We start from the raw sequence: 21,229 nt of genomic DNA on the forward strand, positions 1-21,229 counted from the left end.
AGCCTCTGCCTGGCTGAGGAAGAGAACATGCATTTGTACTTGTATAATGTCTGGGTCTGTCTGTCTATCTGTGTGGGTCTCTATCTGTCTTTGTGTGGGTCTGTCTGTCTGTCTGTGTGAGTGTGTGTTTGTGTGCGTGCGTGTGTGTGTGTCTGTCTGTCTGTATGTCTGTCTGTGTGTGTGGGTCTGTTTGTGCGTATAGGTATGTGTGTGTGTGTGTTTGGGTGTGTGTGGGTGCGTGCGTGTGGGTCTGTGTGTGTGTCTGGCTCTGTCTATCTGTGTGTGTGTTTATGTGTGTGTCTGTCTGTTTGTCTTTATGTGTGTGTGGGGGTCTGTCTTTGTGTGTGTGTATGTGTCTGTGCGTGCATGCATGTGTGTGTGTGTCTGTGTGTGTGTGCGTGCGTCTGTTTGTGCGTACAGGTATGTGTGTGTGTGTGTGTGTGTGTGTGTGTGTGTGTGTGTGTTTGCTCTTAGGGCGTGTGATGCGTCAGTGCAGTAGTGTTGGAGTAGTAGAGCTTGTAGTCAGTGCGTGCTACATGCTACATGCTACATGCTACATGTTGCTTCTGCTCCCCGCTCTCTGCTTCCAGCGACTGCCTCCGGACAGCTCTTTGTTTTCACGGGCTGAAAGAGGAGCCGAGTGTGTGTCTCCTCCTCCGCCGGTACATAGCCTCTCCACTGCCACGACCTCGTGCACGCCTCCCCGTGGCACACATGGGAACTGGTCCCTTGTGGTTCCAGGCTTAGTTGTACAGGATCTCGGAGCAGCAGTGGGCCCCAGAGACGCGGCATGCAGGCCCATCGGTGAGTGGAAACACCCTGATGCCCGTCAACCACTGTCCCAGTTATGGGTAAATAGCCCCAGCTATGGGTAAAAAGCCCCAGTTATGGGTAAATAGCCCCAGCTATGGGTAAAAAGCCCCAGTTATGGGTAAATAGCCCCAGCTATGGGTAAATAGCCCCAGTTAGGGGTAAATAGCCCCAGCTATGGGTAAATAGTGAAGACCCCAACAGCGGTGCAGGTGGAAGATGTTGGTGTGAGAACCACCACAACGGTTGGGAAGGAGGAAGAAGGCAACCCCACAGCCACGTGGGTTAAATCGGGAGGGTACAGTGGCTAGGGGAGAAACCCTGTGGCAATGTTAGAAAATTGAAACTATTCCTCACAACTATATAATAACTATTTCATACACACAAACACAAGCTATAAAAATGATGTCATGTTTGTTGGTGTGCCGGCCCTGGGCCTGTCCTACATGTGTGCTGTGGTTTTGTAGCGGAGGTGATGATGAGATGACTGTGGTAACCTGGACGGTCCTCCCAGACTATTTAACCCCGCCTGCCCCGAGACCGGGGGGTCGCATTCTCCTGACGGCGTACCAACATGTTTTCTCTATTAACTACTGACAACATGCACCTCACATTCGCCATTACATCCATCCACCTTCATTCATCACTGATACTGACAATCACACCTCATCGTGCTCTTGTTTGCATCATTATTTAATAAATGTCACTTTATTATTGTTAGGCTACGTTGCTGTGCATCTCCGTCTTTTGTTGTGGCCTGTGAGCCGAACGTAACAAGTTGGGGGCTCGTTTGCCTTGAGTACAAAACCAGGACCTTGTTTGTGGTTTTCTTTAATTAATCCTAGTTAGTTGTGGTTGAGGTAATTTGGTTTATTTGAGCTAGTCCATTGTTCTTTAAATGTTAAGTTGCACTACAGTCATGTGTAATATAGTTTGATGTATAAATCAGGGAAACCCAAACGCTCATTTGCAAGAAAGAACTTCAGGAAAAGTTAGAAAACGTCAAAAAGTGACAACAAATGTCGGGGAAAGCTTCAAAAACTTGGTCAAAGCAACAAAAATGTCCCAAAAACTTTGGGAAAAGTGACAAAAGTGTCTTAAGAAGGTTTTAACTTAAAATTTTGACCCAGACAAACTAAATGTTGCTCCACGGGAAGACAACACAAGGGTTAAATTAACAACACAGGGGCATTTCTTTCAGGACATTTTGCAGGTTTACTATGAGTCTCCTGTAGCTTTAGACTTTAAGACAAAACAAGTTTATTTAGGGTCACAGAGACTTTCAAACACAGCTGAAATTCAAGGTTTATGAAGAAGAAATGCTTTAGAATATACACTGGTTATTGTCAAATCAGCTACAAACTTGAATTATTTGGTAAATATCAATTATCAGTTTACTTCTTTATTTTGGGAATAATCAATAAATCCAATGATTTTAATCAGGGTTCGTACACCTATTCCAAGGTCTAATTCAAGCACTTTTCCAGCACTTTCAAGGTCCATTTTAACCCTTGTGTTGCCTTCCCGTCAACCATGAAAAACACCCTGTTTTGGTCACTTTTTTTAACATCATTATCGCTTTTTCTGACATTTTTGTCACTTTTTCAATGCTGTGGGTGTTTTGTTGTTGTTTTTGGTGTTTTTTCCTAATTTTTTTTGATATTTTTAATGTAACGCTTATTTCGACTGATAACTATTTATGACAAAAAAAACTGAAAACAGGTAAAATTTGACTTGAGGTAAACATGAGGGTTAAAAACCTTTTCCAGCACCCTACACCACCGTAAATTACATACCAATACATAGTCAAAATTATTATTTAGTGTTTTTGTCACATTAAAAGACATAATGCTAGAAACAGACAAAAGGGTGATCAGATATTTAAGCAAAACAGAGTTTTTTTTTCTAAATATATCACTGTCTAAGTAGACTTTTCTTGCTATCAAACCTTTAATCCGAAATATTTGAAAGGCCTTGGTTTTGGGACACATTCTTGATATATTCAAGGTTTGATCAAAATCTGAGAAAGTAACAACAACAACCTGTAATTCCATTTTAACCTAGTAGACTGACAGCGCACAGGCACCTGCCTGAAAAATAGCCTATATTAATTTAAAAATAAATTATTTCATTGCCCAGACATATACAGTGGCTTGAATAAGTTTACACACCCATGCTAAAGGGAACTTTATCAGGATGCATAGTATCCTGAACCATGAAATAACTCTCCTTTAAAAATAAAAATTCTGCTCGCTTCTATGGGAATTAAACATAGGGGTGTGTATACTTATGCCCCTTGTCCTTTAAGGAAGAACATTTATTCATTTACAATACATTATTCATTCAAAAAGAAAATTGGTTCCCTTAAAAGACTGGATTTTCCTAAATATTTTGAATTAAGGCATTAAGATCAATTACCAAAAGATGTTTTTTTATTCCTCTTTTTAATCAACTTTAGCATGGGTGTGTGAACTTATTCAAGCCACTGTACATGTATCTAATAGAGCAGTGTAAATATTACATAAGGCCTTCCTCAACCTGCACACGTATTTTAAGTTCCATTAAAGAGGGGTAGAGGTGGGGTCACATTTGAGCATTTAAAAATTTGAAAAACTTGAAAGTAACACATGAGTTACTTTCTGAAGTAACTAATTAAGGCCCTATTGGAACTGAAGGAATTATTATTCTTCTGGCAAATGAATCGCCTTTTTGAGTGGATTATCATATTCAAAAACTCCCCAAATTTGAAACATTTGAACCGTTTAAGGTAGAGTCTTGTGTGAGGTGTCATTGAACTCAGCAGAGACTTCCTTCTTCATTGGGGATGCTTTGGACCGCCCCCTATGCATAAACCACGCTCGCTTCCATAACTGGTGACCCATTTAAGGTACAGTCTTGTGTGAGGTATATTTGAACTCAGCAAGGAGTTCCATCTTCATTGGTGATGGTTTGCAAGTGTCTGAGAGCCTTCACAAATGCACGGTTGCAAGTAGCGGCGTCCGCCAGTAACCCCGACGCGCGCACATTAGCTGCACATTGCAGCTTTAATTTTTTTTGTTTTCATTACAATCTCAAAGGTGACTGGAAAAACATGATTTAAGCACTTTCTTTTACAAATCAAGTCATTTAAATATCAAATTAATAGCATTCATCACAAAAGGAAAATACATATTGATTATATTTGAATTCAGTTTAGATGTTTGGTTTCTTCATTGTGACAATCTTTTAAAAACAGTATCGCATTCCTTGTGTGTGGACTCAGTAAGGATCATTGAAGGGGAAATGAGGATGTTCTGCGTCTCTCCACACACTCTTTCCATCTCTCTGTAAAAAAGACAAGGAATTGGTTATGATCACCTTTTATCGCTATATCTTGTTTGTATAGAGTGGTCTAGACCTACTCTATCTGTAAAGTGTGACGTTTTATGATTTGACACTACATTTGAATAAAAATGTGTTTACAACATAAACTACAGGAGTCAGAACTATGTCCCTTATTCCTGTGGTGCAGCTCTCTGCAGAGATTAATGGATATTTAAAACAGGCTAGTGTGTGATCTGTGAGTCTACAACAATCTAGCTTTATGTTCATTTTGGACTGGGATGGCTGTTGTAAAAGTACTGTGGGGCTCGAAAGTTTGGGCACCCAAGGTAAAAATGAAAATAATGTGCATAAAGAAGCCAAGAAAAGATGGAAAAATCTCCAAAAGACATCAAATGACAGATTAGACATTCGTATTATATGTCACAAATAGTTATAGTAATCAAAATAACAGAAAACAAAAAAAATGGCGTCTGCAAAAGTTTGGGCACCCTGCCGAGTTTATAGCATGGTGATGTCAATCTTAAGGTTTAAAATGTCCTGACTCATCTGACCTTTCCCTAAACAATCAGCACCATGAAACTGAAAATAGTTGACGCTCACAAAGCAGGAGAAGGCTATAAGAAGATAGCAAAGCATTTTCAGATGCCAATATCCTCTGTTTGGAAGGTAATTAAGAAATGGCAGTCAACAGGAACAGTGGAAGTTAAAGAAAGATCTGGAAGACCAAGAAAAATATCTGACGGAACAACTGGCAGGATTGTGAGAAAAGCAAGTCCAAACCCACGTTTGACGGCACGATCCATCCAGAAAGACACTGGAGTTGTGGTACACCATTCCACTATAAAGAGATATTTGTACAAATATGGTCTTCATGGAAGAGTCATCGAGGGGGGGGGGGAATCAATCATTCTTTGGGGTTGTATTGCAGCCAGTGGCACAGGGAACATTTCACGAGTAGAAGGAAAAATGGATTCAATAAAATTTCAACAAATTTTGGACGCTAACTTGATGCCATCTGTGAAAAAGCTGAAGTTAAAGAGAGGATGGCTTTTACAACTAGATAATGACCTTGAACACACCTCAAAATCCACGGCGGATTACATCAAGAGGTGTAAACTGAAGGTTTTGCCATGGCCTTCACAATCTTCTGACCTCAAAATGATTGAAAATCTATGGCTAGACCTTAAAAGAGCAGTGCGTGACAGACCAGACCCAGAAATCTCAAAGAACTGGAAGACTTTTGGAAGGAAGAATGGGCGAAGATACCTCAAACAAGAATTGAAAGACTCTTGGCTGGCTACAAGAAGAGTTTCCAAGCTGTGATACTTGCCAAAGGGGGCAGTACAAGGTATTAACTCTGCAGGGTGCCCAAACTTTTGCCGATGCCATTTTTTTGTTTTTTGTTATTTTGAAAGTGTAAATGATGGAAATAAAATCTAACTTTTTGTGACATGTTATCCAAATGTCTAATCCATCATTTGATGCCTTTTGGAGATTTTTTCCATCTTTTCTTGGCTTCTTTATGCACATTAATACCATTTTTTACCTAGGGTGCCCAAACTTTCAAGCCCCACTGTTTCTAAACAGAAGTCATAGGTCTATAGGGGCACTTTATTGGACGTCCTGTTAAATCTTGAGAAGTGTCATATGATCAGTGAATCACCTTGACTGCTGGTACGATGAAGCGTTTGTTGCGGTTGAAGGATTCAATCAGCTTCATGTCGTCTTCTGACAGAGAAAAGTCAAACACCTGCAAGTTCTGCTTGATCCTCTCAGGCGTCACGCTCTTAGGAATACACACAACACCCCTCTGAACATGCCACCTATACCAGAAGGACACCAAAGATTTAAGCCAAAGGGGTTGGGGTTTGACCTGATTGTACACCTGAGCTTAGAACTTTTATGTTGAGGTCTTGTGTCTCACCTGAGAATGAGCTGGGCCGGTGTTTTCTGGTATGTCTGGGCGATGACTCCCAGTTGAGGATCCTGTAGCAGACTTGGTTCATCAGGAGAGGCCCACGGTCTGTCCCCACTGCCCAGAGGACTGTAGGCTGTCACGCAAACAGCCACTGACCTGAGGCAGAGGTGTATGCACTGATAACTGACACAGTGGCATCAATATTTGATGGAATTGACCTCAAAGAAAATATTTTTTTATGATTTCAGGGCTTAAAGATAGCAGGCAGTTTTACATTTATATAATCCATTGAACACATTTCCTCCAGGGGAGCATTTCAGGCTCACAAATGGTTTCTTGCTTTAACCCCTTTAATCTGTTATAATTACCGACAGTGAGACAGGAGATCTGTTTGAGACAAATATGGATGGCATTCCACCTGTGGCACAATGAGACACACAATTTGACAGTTTTTAAGCCTATTTCTGACTGAGACATTCTCTATTGTCAATACAACCTTATCAAATGTGTTCATTTTGACCTCTGAGAAAGCCACATTGTACCTGGTTAACCACAGGTTTGTGTCTGGCCATTCTGATGATGTCATCAGTCTGCCTGGCATTGAAGTTGGACAGTCCTACAGCTTTGACCAGACCTTTGTCCACCAGGCTCTCCATAGCTGCCCAAGTATCTCTGTAGTGTGTGTCAGAGTAACAAATACTTCCATCTTCTCGTCGAGGCATCAGCTCCTTCCCCCGCCTAACACATCCACATACACAATAATGTTGTTGTGTCATGTTGCATTGATCCACACAATGACAACCACTGGGAAGCAAAATTAGTTAATTTAGTGCAGCTGCTCACTGAAAAGCCATGGGCCAGTGCATAAGGTACAGGTCCAAATAGGAGAGTCCCAGGTGGGCCAGACTGGTCCTGCACGCTTCCTCGACATCCCCCGGGTCATGTTTGGTGTTCCACAGTTTGGATGTTATGAACACCTCCTCACGGCGCAGAGCCTGGAGGGCAAGGGAAAACGGGTACGCAAAACAATTGCTGTATCAAAACCTGGTAGTTGCTGTATCATGCCTTACAGTTCAAGGTAGCTATGTATGTTTGAAAGAGAGAAAGTAGATTTCCTGCGTGTCATGAAAATGTTTCAGCAACACTTGCTTGGATATTGATTTTTTATCATTATTATTATTATTATATTATCCGAGGTTTATAAGTAAACATTGTCACCCAACAATTTACTGCATTTATAGACTCTCAGTCCTAACCCAGAATGTATTTAAATCATGACTCCTCTTTTAATCCTTAACCCAGCACTAACTTATTAATTATTCACATTAATATAAATTCATCTTAGAAATGGAATGTCTACACGGATTTGGACTCTGTTTGGTACAAGCTTTAAAGTGTTCACATAATGCTCACTTTCAGGTTAGGTTCATAATTGTATTGAGAGGTTGTATCAGAATAGGTTTACATGGTTCAATTTTCAAAAAACACATTTTTGTTGTTGCAGCTCCTCTTTTCACCCTGTGTGTTGAGCTTTCTGTTTTAGCTACAGAGTGAGGCATCACACTTCTATACCATCTTTGTTGCACTTATGCAGTACCTAGGTAAGGACTACTAATCAGAAGCAGAGTATGGGGGTGTGCCATGCTAGCATTTAGGCGAGCATTATAACGTGTGTGACAAAGTGATGCACGTTCGTCACGGATGTAAAGTCTGGACTACGACAGAGCTGTTTGGAGCAGTTTTTGAAAAGTGTTTTCTGTTGGAGATGGTAAATCCCTTTGGGGTGGACTTTTGGCTTTCTCACTTTGTAAACCTATAACGTGCACAAAAAAGATATATATCTCAATAAAGCTAAGGGGAAAAGCCAAAAAGCATAATATGAGCTTAAAATAAAAAACATAAAAACATAAACTGTGATAGGGTTGAACGCACCAGAGCAAGCAAGTACAGTAAGTGGATCTTGAGTCAAAATTGTTTTGCAACTGCTGATTTCAAGGTCAAGAATGAGTTGTCAAGATCAACATGTGATTCATGCTGAACCCGATTTTCTCACCTTACCTGGGCCGAGCCTGATAGACAGAGCCTCTCCCACCTCCTGTTCATTGCTGTATGCAGCGGCACAGTCAACGTGTCTGTAGCCGCAGTCTAAAGCTGCCAGCACGGCCTGCTTCACCTAAGAACACATGGACACATACACAGTTTTAGTTAATTAAAAAAAAAATCATTTAACAATTTCCAAAAAAAGCCCAAACAAAGCCTGTTTAGTTCTACCTGTCCTGGGCTGCTCTTCCATGTGCCGAGTCCGACCATTGGCATCCTTTGGCCCGATGAGAGAGTCACGAAGGCACTCATGTTTCAACCCTGAGGATCTGATGGAGGAAACACAGACAGAGAAGTGTGTGAGGGGTTCACATGAAGACTCCTGTTTGACTGGACCCAGTCATCATGTTTTAAACTTTGTTAATGATTAGCACTCACATCTGAATTCATTAACTCTTGCACTAAAGCAGGGGTTGTGTGTGTAGGACATACATAAACTCTAGCCTTTCACATTTCAGTAGGTATCTGTTAGAAAGAAAGATTATGACACATACTTTTTCTCTGATTATTACTAAAACTGTTTTCATAAGAATATACATAAATATATTCTGTCCCTCCTTGTGAAAGACACAGGATGTTTCTGGACATCGACGTTGTTATAGCTTTATATTAACATCCACTTCCAGCTTCCAGTTAGGCATTTTCTATACTATTCTATAATGTGGAAACTGTCTCCTTGTGTTCACAAGTTAAAATTATCTTTGATATAACTTCAGTGGTCTATTCTTAATAATGTAATTGTTTGAACAGCATCATACATGTAGAAGAAATTCCAGCCCACAAGGCAGAAAAAAATACTATTTAGTGGCCTGCTTTTTCCCTCTCTGTGTTTTAGTGAAAATATAAACCCTCTGCGAACCCAGCCTTATTGCCAGAAATAGCTGACAGAGGTATATGGCATTAGTCACAGTGTGGTGTAACTGCGGCACATCTCAGAGCCATTCACTGGTTCACTAATTGTCTGTTATATCCTTACCATGTGATACACCCACACACACACACACACAAACACACACACACACACTGCATTTGTTTCACATGATCAGAGTCTCTTAACACAGATCACCTGCCCTGACTGCCTCCCGACCCAGCAGCAGAATAATGTGTAATTCACTAGTGCTCTAACCCAGTACAGAGATTAAACATAAATGAAATGACAGTCTCTTTAATTTTCATTCCAGACTTTAGTTCCTACCTGTGATCGCTCTGGTTGACGGAGCAGTGATCAGCTGAGGGTAGTTGTCCATCTGGATTTTAACAGGCTACTGAGATCAAAGTTCGCCTTTATTTGTTTTCCTGTAACTCAAACTAATGTTCAAACTCCACTCATCAACATATCACAAAGTTAAACATATATTGCCAATGTTTGATCAGACAGGATGTTTCTAAGACCTGATAGCAGATCAGTTAGTTCATTCACATGCACATGACTTCAGTTTGGAGTCTTATTTATCTTCTTCAGGATATAATGTTTATTCATATCCCTGTATGCATGATCACAACGGTATCCAGGTTTTGGCTCATCTTCATTCCTCAACATCTCAGTCACTCATTTTTGGTGTAACAGTGGTAGAAGAAGTACTCAGATGCTTTATTGAAATAATCTTGCCAATACAACAATTTAAAATCCTACAGCAAAATTAAGTTTATGTATCAAATATAACAGGACTTGTTTTGCAGAGAAATTGCCCCTATGTGACTGAAATATTGTTACATATGTGTGACATTATGTATTAGATTTACTATTGATGCATCCAGGTCTAAGCAGCATTTTACTGTTGTAGCTAGTCAAGGTGGAGCTTGTTTTAAATAGAGATTTGTTGTTTAAATAGTATTAACACAGTTCAGTTGTTTGGTCCACTGGGTCTCAAACCCTAGGGGCCCCCACTCAAGGGCCACAGGATACATCTGAGGAGTTGTGAGATTATTCATGGGGTAAGGAAAGATGAAAAACAAAAGACTTCTCTCTAAAAAAATATTTTATTATTTAAATTAAACCATTTTTGAAGTTGAAAAGTGAAAATCTCATTTTGGTGGAACTTCTAAATTAGGTTTAGCTATTTTCTAATAGTTTCTAATAGCACATTTCTTATGTAAAATCTTCAATCTCAAAATTATCTATAGCTGTATAGTATGCAAACATACTCCTTAAGGTGAACATTTTTAGGTGCATAGGCACATAGCACCAACATCATCCTCAGGTCATTCTTGAAAGAGAAACTGAAATGACAAACACCGTTAGGTTCACACATTTGGTTTATTTGTTGCAGTTATGAAAAGATCATAAATATTTTCAAATGCACAAAAGCAGTTACAGTCTTTCGGCAGCAGCACTTGTGCATTCTGGTTATAGCCACGGTACGGCGTCCCCGGAGGCAGTCATTCAAGTCTCTCCCATCATCACCTTAAAGTTTCGTCAGTATCTTTCATGACATAAAAGTGCATTTATCAACATGTTGCGTTCAAACATTTTCCCATACATGAGATATATATGACCTACTAGTGTTGGCCGCATAAACCATTCTGACACATACAGTACATCTTATCATTGCTGTAAACTACAGAAGGAAGTAGGCTGAAGAGAGCTCCCTGCAGCTGAGACACAGAACGGCTGCTGCAGCATTACGAAACCTGTTTCAAACAGGGTTTTCTACTTGAAAAAACAGACGTAAAATTGGATGTGCACGTGTTACAGAGGACTGAAGCAATGATCAAATCACAAATTGAAACCATGAAACGAAAAGGTTCATTTCTGACACTGCTCACAGTAGCACCGAGACATGGCCTTCAAATGGCACAAGAGAAAGCAGAATAAACACAACAAAGCTGGATTTCCAAGAGAAAATCTCTGTTTACTGTGGACTCCAGCTTAATTAAATGCTTTCTCCGAGAAATCCAACATGTACTTGTACGGCACTTTACAGGGATGCACTGGCAAAATTCAGCAGTTTTGTATCAAATCTCTCCCCTAAAAATGTCCTTGCTCACATACAGTACAATATGTTGATTGGCATTACATTGTTTTCCAAGATCACCAGCTTCCAATGGCAATGTCTAACACAGCATAGGGCATCATCTGTTGTGCCCCTAACATGGCTGGTTGTGTTTATTACAGTGTGACCTGTGTGTGAGCGTTCACATATGTGGCTAAGGCACCAAAATGTCCCTCAGATAGCGAGCCAGGCTATTCCGTTCAGAAGGGAAAGCACCCATATCATGTGTAGATTGTATTGTCCAAGCTTACACTGCTGTTATTGTACTTGATTGTCATTCCAAGATTTCCAATGCAGCTGAGATATGCTAATATTGTTTACAGTAACACAGGACTTTAAGTGTGTGGTGGCATTGCACTCAGTACATCAATGCAACTGATTTTAGAGGAGACAGATCTTACTAAATGGCCTACAGACTTCAAGCACAATGCTTTATTGGACTAGCCGGGAAATTCAGACCCAAATCCGAAAGATTAATGGTCTGGCATTGAGTAATGAAAGTCGCCCATCTCGAGGGGCAGCACCAAGCGTGCATTTGAAAATCTCACTGCACACAATTGGATAACACTAGGACCAATCACATCAACACACAGGGTGACGCATACAGAGCCCCATACGCTTAGCTACCAGCAGAGCTAACGGGTAGATTAAACTGTCGTCATCTGTTTAGCTTGCCTCTGGCTTGCCTATATCAGATACACCGATGTGATTGGTGCAGCTCGGCTACAAGGGTATAGGTAATGAGCGGCATTACTTGATGCCAGAGTAAGTCGCTGAGCAAATTCAAATTGTGCTCTCACAAGAACTCTGGATTTCCAGGGTATTATTGGACTTTGAGTAGTAAGAAAAGCAGGTGGCAGGTGGGAGGGCTGGGAGGCTATGTTAAAACCGGGGGGTTTGCACTGAACATACTGAAGCTGCTGGTACACTCAAGGTAAAAATAAATAATCCTATTTGAAACTTTCTTTAGAAAGGAAAATCCTGGAAAAAAAATATTTTAAAAAATACCTCACGATTCATCCTATCACAAAAAGACAAGGATCAGAGATTTGGACAGCATATAAAACCACTGCTGAATCCGTATAAAACAGAGTTAAGAAAGGACCGGTAAAAGCCACAATTGTGCTGAGTTCATCCTCAGTGCGTGCGTGTGTGTGTGTGTGTGTGTGTGTGTGTGTGTGTGTGTGCGCGCGCTTGGGCCAAAAATAAAAAAACTGCCATTTGTCTAGGCATTCTTCCTTCATCTTCCCACTGTAAAGTCCTTACAAACAACAGTGTCTGTTCAATGTTCAATGCTTCATCAACTCAAGACATGGAGACTGGAAGTGGGAATTAAAACTAGAATGAGGGTTTTAAGGGTTTCTTTATTCGATTTGGGCCATTTGGTCTGGAGTGTGTGGTGGTGGAAGGGTTGAAGGTGAGTCTTTCTATGACTGGGGGAGGTGTTGTCTGATAATCTCTCTGGACTGAGGGGGAATCCTGTCGGGAAAACGGACGGAAAACTCCACAATAAGGTCACCGCGTTGTGACGGGTTCTTGGGAAAAGGCAGGCCTTCCCCTCTGAGTCGCTTCACCGTCCCTGGCTTGATGATGTCATGACAGGGGAGCGAGATGATGCGGTTTTCCAGCGTGGGAATGCTAACTGTGCAGCCACACAACGCCTGAAGGGGAGAAGAGAGGAGATTGAGAGGGTTAATATCTTTAGTAGGTATGAAATGCCAAAGCCATTAATATCTTGATGACTTCATGTTTCCATGATCTAAAAACTTCAGTTTATCGTCTCAGTACGTCTTCCGAACAAGTCAAACTTCCCTGTGTTATCTGTGTGTGTTTATTGGGTATGTACTGTATGTGTGAGAGTGAAAGTAGGCCTTACTGACAAATCGTTTTAGTGTCAACTGCAGCACTGTGGGGTCTACAGGACAGCATTTGAAACAGGAGCATTTGGAAAACATGACTTGGCAGTGGAAAAGTTTTCCGGTCTTTGTGGCTGTGTGTAGGTGGAAGGGGTGTGTGTGTCAGTTTTGGAGGGGGCTACACATTGCATAGGGCACTAATTTTAGCAACGGTCTCATAGCTGGGGCTAATGAAGTGCAGGAATCGGCTGAGCTCGTAAATAGTTGGAGGGCTTGTCAAATGGGCTGGCAGGACGAGTGGAGAGAACACACACACACACACACACACACACACACACACACACACACACACACACACACACACACACACACACACACACACACACACCACACAACACACACCAAGCCTCACCTCCTTATCACAATACCAAATGAATCCAGTCAGAGCGTGGAGAGGGCTAAACTAAACATAAAGACCTTTGGTTATCACGACTTCACAGACTTTCCAGTGAGTATCACTCACCAGATTTGCGCTGAATAAAAATAACTATTTAAATACACAACTCTGTGAATGAACATCTTGAATGATAAAAAATATTTTCTTATATAATGCATTTACTAAACACAGTTAGATCAGTGAATAAATACCATAAAGGTGTGGAAAAGTAAGATGAAGAGCCATTGTGGATGACCTATAATTCACTAGGATTGAAAGGGTTTATAAATTAGAGAAAAATAGAATTATAATTTAAAATTACTCAGGGCACATAAAAAGGTAAAGAAGTGTATGTATTTTAAAGAATGATAGTGGGACATCTAGGTCTTCAAAGGGTTTGGGACACTGACCATATGGTTGTGACATAGCTGTTCAAATTTATGATTTGATTTGAAACCCAAGGTACAGCTGAGGCTAATGGAAATGTTTTTAGTTTTACATCTATTTGTATTGAACACATAGATGAAAAGTCAGGGGATTTTTACAAACATGACTGTGAGAACATGAATGTGTGCAACAAATGTTCTGGCAATGCATCCAAATCTCAATCTTCATTGAGCTATATTATACTCAGGGCAACCATTTTGATGGAAGGCATTAGCAGTTCAAGTTGCCCTCTCAGCTCTTAATCTCAACTCTTAAGACCAATCATCTCGAGGTAACCATGTGATAATAAAATAATAATAATAGTGATGTCGCATGCATTGGCACATGCTTAACCTCTATCACCCAGTCCATGTCATTACGTGGCCAATCTTGTATTAACCCTCATGTTGTCCTTGGGTCAAATTGACCCATTTTCAGCTTTTTTTTTGGTCACAAAAAATGAGCCGTGGAAATAAGATGAAAATGTCAACATTAAAAATATCAAAAAAAAACTTTGGAAAAAAACCCACAACATTGAAAAAGTGACAAAAATGTGGGAAAAAGTGATAATAATGTCGGAAAAAAACTTTTTCACCCCATTGTTGACGGAAAGACAACACAAGGGTTAAGACTGCTGAAGAATTGATTTTTGTCTCGTCTAGTGTTTTTTTTTAGTGGGAAGGACATGTGGACAGTTGAAGTTTGGTCAAGCAGAGCAGCTGCTTCAGAGGACAGACAGAGTTTTCCAGCCATGACATCAGCCTCCTTTTACCCGCTACATACATTAGGAGGTGATTTAGCCAATGACTGTGATAGACACTAGTGCTTATCCTCTTGTTATAAACAGTACCATTCACTAAAACGAGTCTTACACACAGAGACAGGTTGCCATGACGCTCGGCACACACTACCAGCTGATCCGAGGGCCCACTGAATGCATAAGCCTCAGCTCAGACAACATAGCTCTAGAGTTTGACACAAATACATACACTTTAATTTTGCTATGTTTGTGAGAATGATCTGTAGATTTATTCCGGAGGGCCATATCCAAACGTTTTCCCAACTGGTCCCTTTTTGCTGAAAGGACCAGTTAAAAGTCTCCTCATAACAAATGATACCAGCACACTGCAGAGGCATCGTTAACACTAGAAAGAGCCAGACGATACATCCAGTTATAGGTTGGTTTCAGGGAAATCAGGGTGTCAAATTTCTGCTAAGGTCTCTAACTGCTTCTGACTGCTGTCACAGTGAAGACATCGCAGGGCTGGAAGTTTCCTCTAGCAGAGTCTCCCAGGAGTTTACAGCTTGGTCAAACAAGCTTGGCGGCACTAAATGAAACTGCTCATAGGGGCATGCTTCAGGCAGTAAACTAAAGTGAGCAACCACATAGGGGAATCACACAGCAGTCAAAATTAGACAAACTATTACTATATTGGCTTTCTCTTCTGTTATTTTGTACAATGGAATGCACACAGATTGGAAACAATCATCTTGTTTTCTAGGTTAGATTATGTTCTGAATGCATTGCATAACATTTGCAACATTATATGTAGCCGGTTGTCTGGTGTGCAGCATGTAGCTGGTGCTGTGTTTTCACTGCAGCATTTAGCATCACTTCCTCAGAGTGGAGCAGTGGAATATGAGCTCTTATTTGCTTTGGATACTGAATCACCTGACCCACTTTCCTAATATCCCCCTGATAGCACCCCCCCACCCACGCGTCCCCACATCCACATCCACATTTCCCCTTCTATCCCCCATCCCGTCTTTAGCTGCATCAGACTTAAGTCCCTTATCAGGCTGCCATGAGAGTGGGGGACTTAGCTGCGGGAGTTCTGCAGTGCAAACCTAATCATTGTGTAGGTTTGATCAAGTACCATCTCCTGCTTAATGTGACTCCAATGTGCTCTCATTAACTTGGCTGTCTTCACAGATGGGCTTTGTGCAGGCGCCTTGTTTACCAGTGAATTACTTCTGTAGAATTGGTGCTGCTGTTAGAGAAAAACTGTTCAAAATTGGCTTGAGTGGAGTTCAAACAACTCCCCTGACATCTCCTACTCTTTGAGAACACCTGTCAATAAGCCAACCATGTGGTGTGCAGGCCAGTGAGTGGCAGTGCTATTAGAAACATTGAGGCTTGTGTAATTCACAGACAGAGCAGAGCTGTGCTGGACCCGTTGCCCTCGTAGGAGCGGCTAATTAAATGTCCTGCCAGTCACAGTAATAGCAGCGCGGATTGTCACCACTGTTACACTGTAATCAATCTCTAACCAAGTGTGTGCAAACACGCTAGAAGATACAAGATGTTTATTCCTGTGTGGCATTTAATGTGTGCCTGCTTGCATGTGGGTTAATGAATATGTATGCAAACAGCAGTGCAGAAGAAGTGAGGATGATGGCTCTTTGCCGGTCACACAAGGACACCACATTCCCCCTGCTTCTCTCACACTGCAGTGACAAAGACTCTGCTGTACACTGATCCAGGACAAAATCATACAAAGAAAAAGAGTGGAAAAAAGTGTTCTATTTTTGGATATTCATCCAAGCCTTTTCCTCTCCATGAATATATTTATATATAAATTATATATATATATATATATATATATATATATATATATATGTATTCTATGTATAAGTTTATGCCTGGTTTGCTTCACTGGGAATCAAACTCCCAACCTCAGCAGCATTATCTACTCATCTGCATGCAGAACGGTGACAAAGAGAGAGGACAACAGATAGACTATAGAAGAGAGAGCGGTTAAATGAAAAGGGACAGACGCACCTCTTTTAGACTGATCTTGCAGTTAAAAATGATATTGGAACCGTCTCTCTTGAAGTGGACGTGCCCTTTGTCTTTAAGCACAAAGGCTATATCGGCAGGAATGTTCTCAGGGGTCTCGTCCCCCTCCTTCGGGAAGGTGATTTTGGTCCCCTCCTTCCAGCCCTTCTTGATGATAATGTTGAGGATCTTGTCCTCTGTCCTCATGCTGCGCCCATCTGGGTTCAGCCGGCGGCGGGTGATCTTCATGCGCTTGGTGCAGCCGTGGAAGATCTCTTCCAGCGAGACCTTCAACTCATGGACCACCGGAGGGTCCTGGTGCTTTCGCCCGGTCCCCAGGCGCTCGGACGGCTGCCCCCTCCTTCTGCGGCCCTCCCCCGGGAAGCCGTTGTTCATCCCCCCTGGAAAGCCGAACTGTCTCCCTATATGAGCAAAGGGGTCATCCTCATCCATGTCCATGTCCTGCTCTCCATCGTGGTCGTTGTGAAAGGAGAAACCGTTGGAGCGGCTGTGGCTGCGGTTGGAGCCAAAAAACATGTCGAAGGGGTTGGAGCCGCCAAAGAAGGAGGCAAAGGTGGCGTGTGGGTCTCCGTGGAAGGTGTAGTGGTACGTTGAGCTGCCAGGAGCACCTGAAGAGCTGCTGCCTCCTGTCCTCAAACCTGAGAGTGAAAAGAGAGAGAAGAATGTGAGACTTCACATGCAAATGCACACTCAAACAGCCTCCGTGCTGAAAAACACACATCAATATAAACTCAGATACCAGACACAGGACAGTGTTCAGAATAAAAACTGTGTGGGTAACAGCACAGAGGAGAGCACAGCCCACGTGGATGGCAAAAACCATACAGCATCACTGATCTTCCAACAGCGCTGGTGGTGGAGGAACTCATAAAATACCAGGTCACTCTCTCCAACACACTCCCACAAATACACACTCTAACGCACACTTTTTCAACGGAGACACATGCACAGACCCACAAATGCAAACTACAGCAGCCGCAGCTGTTCCTATCTTAACCACATAATGATCTTAAACCATCTGTCTGTCAACTAACACACGCGCACACACACACACACACACACACACACGCACACAAACACACACACACTACACTGGCAGCTGAGGTAGACTATACGGTATTAGAGCTACTAAGTGTTGTAGACACTAAAGATAACAATAGACAAACACACATTTCTGCACATACATACACACAATAAACATAGAAGAGACACAGTATTATTACTTCAGTGACTGAAGATCACCAAAGCACTCCACTGTGATATTAGATGCTGTTCCTGAGCTATTTTTTAATATAACTTAATACATCATAACGCCTGTTTAACAAGGCCTCACTGACAGAGTGCTGGATCCTGCTCAGCTTGCACTCACTGACCGCTTTCACTCAAGGATCCTAGACAGACACAGACAGACCGACAGACAGACAGACAGGATCAAACCCAGACATGAACCTCCCCTCCTCACCTTCCTCTCCCAGCTGATCATAGACCACCCTCTTCTTGGGGTCGCTGAGTACCTCATAGGCCTCTGCGATCTCCTTGAACTTCTCCTCGGCGTTGGCGTCCTTGTTCTTGTCAGGGTGAAAGCGCAGTGCCATGCGCCGGTAGGCCTTCTTGATCTCCTCCTCATTGGAGCCCTTGGGGATTCCCAGGGTCTTGTAGTAGTCCTTCCCCATAGCTGCACACACGCATACACTCTCAGGATTGGGACCCCCCTCTTCAGCTCAGGCCGTGGTCAGTCACTGGTGAGAGATACACGGCTGCTGTTAGTCTCATGACACTTCTCCCAGGCTGATGCTGGGCAGACCAACAGACTATCTGAGTGCACTCAAGAGCTCTCCTTTAAGACTTTACTGTGAAATCTATTTAGTAGCTAATATTTGGAAATGGGAACACTGAGTGCTGGTTTTACTAGCTGTTGCTATGGGGATGTGGTTGCTGTGCTGATGTAGAGTCAGGTGGAGTGCAGAGGAATCCCCATCCTCTGCTTAGTGGCTTCTCCCTCTCAGCTCAGCCCAGTTGATAGGCTATAGACTATAGGCAACCTGGGATAACTCATTTCAAATGCACTTATTTTGAAATGTGATTTTGTGCCATAGGCCTACAGACTGACTTGGTTATTGGCTGATCCTACAGATGATCTGTAGGATCTATACGGTCTTAAACCTGCTGGAGACACACACAACCTGTCAGACAGCACAAACCTCTCCACTGAGACACTGCTGTAGCCTACCCCTGAACAGGACACAGTGATCCTGTATATGACCAAGAGAGAACAAAAGTCGACGAAAAACTCCCGTTAGGCTATATCCAACGTTATGCCAATATGATATGGCTATTAGAATCTCTTTCAGACAATAAGGAGCTCCGCTTAGGCTACAGTATAGGCTACAGCCCACTGTCTTAAAACCCGACAATTTACATCAATAATTTATACCATAACTTACACCAACTAACTATTGGGTTATAGGCTACCGAATGATAAATCCGAAATATTTCTCATATTAACCCATTCAATGAATAGCAGGTTATAAAGACAAAGATCGGGGGATGCGCGAATTTATATAAGATAATGAAATGAAAAGCAAAGAAAATGAAATAAAAAAGCATACCAGAATGCTCAGCAATAAATTAAGAATATCACATCAACAGGGTCCGGTTCGGATTCAATGTCTTTCTTGTCTTCAGCCCGTTAGTGTGTCTGCCTGCCGCCCCGGCACTGCTGGGTCCTTAAACTGACGTCAGGACGTCGGGAGGCTCACAGGCTCGGAAATAACCGGTGACCAAACACTGAGGTGCATCTGACGTTTCACTAGAAAACCTCGGACAACTTCCAGCTTGCCATAAATCCATCCATCACATAACCACATCTAGGCTATAAGAAGGACAAAAAGTTCATATATTGTGGTTCATTAATAAATAGGCCTGTGCATAGGGCTACATAAATCATTATTCACTTGTTAATCGAGGCTGTGATGCGAGGTAGCCTAACAGACTATTCCTGATCTACCCATCCGTGATCTCCCCCGGTCCAACCGGTGAGGTGAGGTGAAAATCTGCATAGACTAAAAATCCCAAAAAAAGAGGTTTGTTTCCTTACCGAACCCGCTGCCTTGTGTCCAATAATAGGCTACTGGTCCTGGCTGTGTCTAAAAAATCCGTTTGCAGTCTGGAGAGCAAACCCTGCCCTCTCAAACCAGCCGGGCTCTTTGTTCAACGTCGTCTGCTCACGAAGACTCTGGCTGAAGTTACATTTAGGGAGAAGTTTGATTTGAGAATTTGAAATAGAAACAGAGCAGTGGAAGTGTTTGACTTGTCTCCTCTTGTAAGACTTTCCAGTCTGAGCAGCAGGCATCTCGGAGGCAGGGAAACAGAGTCATATTTGGAGAGAGAGAGAGAGAGAGAGAGAGAGAGAGAGAGAGAGAGAGAGAGAGAGAGAGAGAGAGAGACCCGATAGCTGATAGAAACCAATCACCTGCTAAAAAGAACCGGTGCGTGATCGTGTAGTCGTGTCTGGGTTGAGTTGGTGTTACACTACTGAGTCACTTGATGACACACGCATTTTGATCTTCTGCTTTTGTGAAGACTCACGTTGTATTACTTTCCCCAACACCAAACCCTTTAACCCTTTCTTTAACTCTAAACTTACACAGTGCCCCCAAAATAACCCAGCATGCGCTTGATTCATGCCTTGACCTTATACAAGCCCCCCCCAACTGAAATTCCACCAGTAACCCCACGATCAAACCCAGGGATGCTGTGAGATACTCTGGCACTGGAAATCGACTTGGAAATATCTTAACCTTTAAAATATCCCTCATTAACCCCTTTCCATGATCCACCCTAATACCTTATTAAGTTTACTGATATTACTTCTTTAGTAGTGCTTATTCCCGAACAAATATTCAATTAAATTGTAAGAAACCAGGGTGCAGCTATGGGACCCTGAGGCAGTTTGACTGGTGGGTAATCCAGCCTTGCTCTGCCCCTAATTTACAACTCAACCTATTTATCTTTCCTACTATCCAGATATAAACCAACAACTTCTTCAAAAAGTCCTCTAAGTTTTTCTAATCATTCATTGTCGGGATATTTAGTTCTTGGAAAAAACTAAATGCACATTCTATCCTGAAGGTCAAACATTCCTTCTTGACTTCACCACTCTTGTCAGGCAGAGCAGACCAACAAGCAGAAATCACACTTATTACACCACCGGAGGAGGTCTGAGTCGATGTTAATGGCTTTTAACAATAAGTAGGTACCCTTAGCGGTGAGAAATGCTTTTTGCTTTGCTGGGTTAATGCAAGAGAGAGAGAGAGTCTCATTTAACCTTGAGTCATCACTCCCCACTGGGACTGGCGAGGAGGTGCTAGAAAAGTGGGTGTCTCAATTGGAGGAGCCTGTCTGACACACAAATACAGACTTGCTTTCACACATATGAATGTAGGCTGACGCGCACACACTGAACATTCAAAACAACGCAAGAGCACATAGAGAGACATTCCCGTGTGTCCAGCTGAGTATGAGTTTTGGCAGTAAGAGGGACTTCAGGCCAGGGCAGCTGTCCCA

General features: G+C 42.2%; 2 protein-coding genes across 3 annotated transcripts; both read right to left on the minus strand.

Annotated features, from left to right (window-relative positions):
• Positions 1-3,869: 3,869 nt before the first annotated feature.
• On the minus strand, positions 3,870-9,447 carry akr1a1a (aldo-keto reductase family 1, member A1a (aldehyde reductase)). The gene is made up of 9 exons (XM_032515733.1): positions 9,348-9,447; positions 8,324-8,421; positions 8,106-8,225; positions 6,896-7,047; positions 6,595-6,790; positions 6,421-6,470; positions 6,059-6,208; positions 5,798-5,957; positions 3,870-4,134 (listed from the first exon to the last, which is right to left on the minus strand). Exons 2-9 carry the CDS (start codon positions 8,402-8,404, stop codon positions 4,069-4,071), a joined length of 975 nt encoding a protein of 324 aa, XP_032371624.1. The 5' UTR covers positions 8,405-8,421; positions 9,348-9,447; the 3' UTR covers positions 3,870-4,068.
• A 2,532-nt stretch (positions 9,448-11,979) lies between these two features.
• dnajb5 (DnaJ heat shock protein family (Hsp40) member B5) lies at positions 11,980-20,033 on the minus strand. 2 transcript variants are annotated; one of them, XM_032515726.1, is made up of 4 exons: positions 19,761-20,033; positions 18,126-18,402; positions 16,646-17,301; positions 11,980-12,806 (listed from the first exon to the last, which is right to left on the minus strand). In XM_032515726.1, the coding sequence occupies exons 2-4, from the start codon at positions 18,334-18,336 to the stop codon at positions 12,573-12,575; spliced, it is 1,101 nt and encodes a 366-aa protein (XP_032371617.1). In that variant the 5' UTR covers positions 18,337-18,402; positions 19,761-20,033; the 3' UTR covers positions 11,980-12,572. The 2 variants fall into 2 exon arrangements, with proteins under 2 accessions (XP_032371617.1, XP_032371616.1); XM_032515725.1 differs by lacking the exon at positions 19,761-20,033 and adding an exon at positions 19,273-19,600.
• Between the last annotated feature and the right edge of the window lie 1,196 nt (positions 20,034-21,229).

This window comes from Etheostoma spectabile, chromosome 5 (genome assembly GCF_008692095.1).
Source record: "Etheostoma spectabile isolate EspeVRDwgs_2016 chromosome 5, UIUC_Espe_1.0, whole genome shotgun sequence".
Classification (NCBI taxonomy): domain Eukaryota; kingdom Metazoa; phylum Chordata; class Actinopteri; order Perciformes; family Percidae; genus Etheostoma; species Etheostoma spectabile.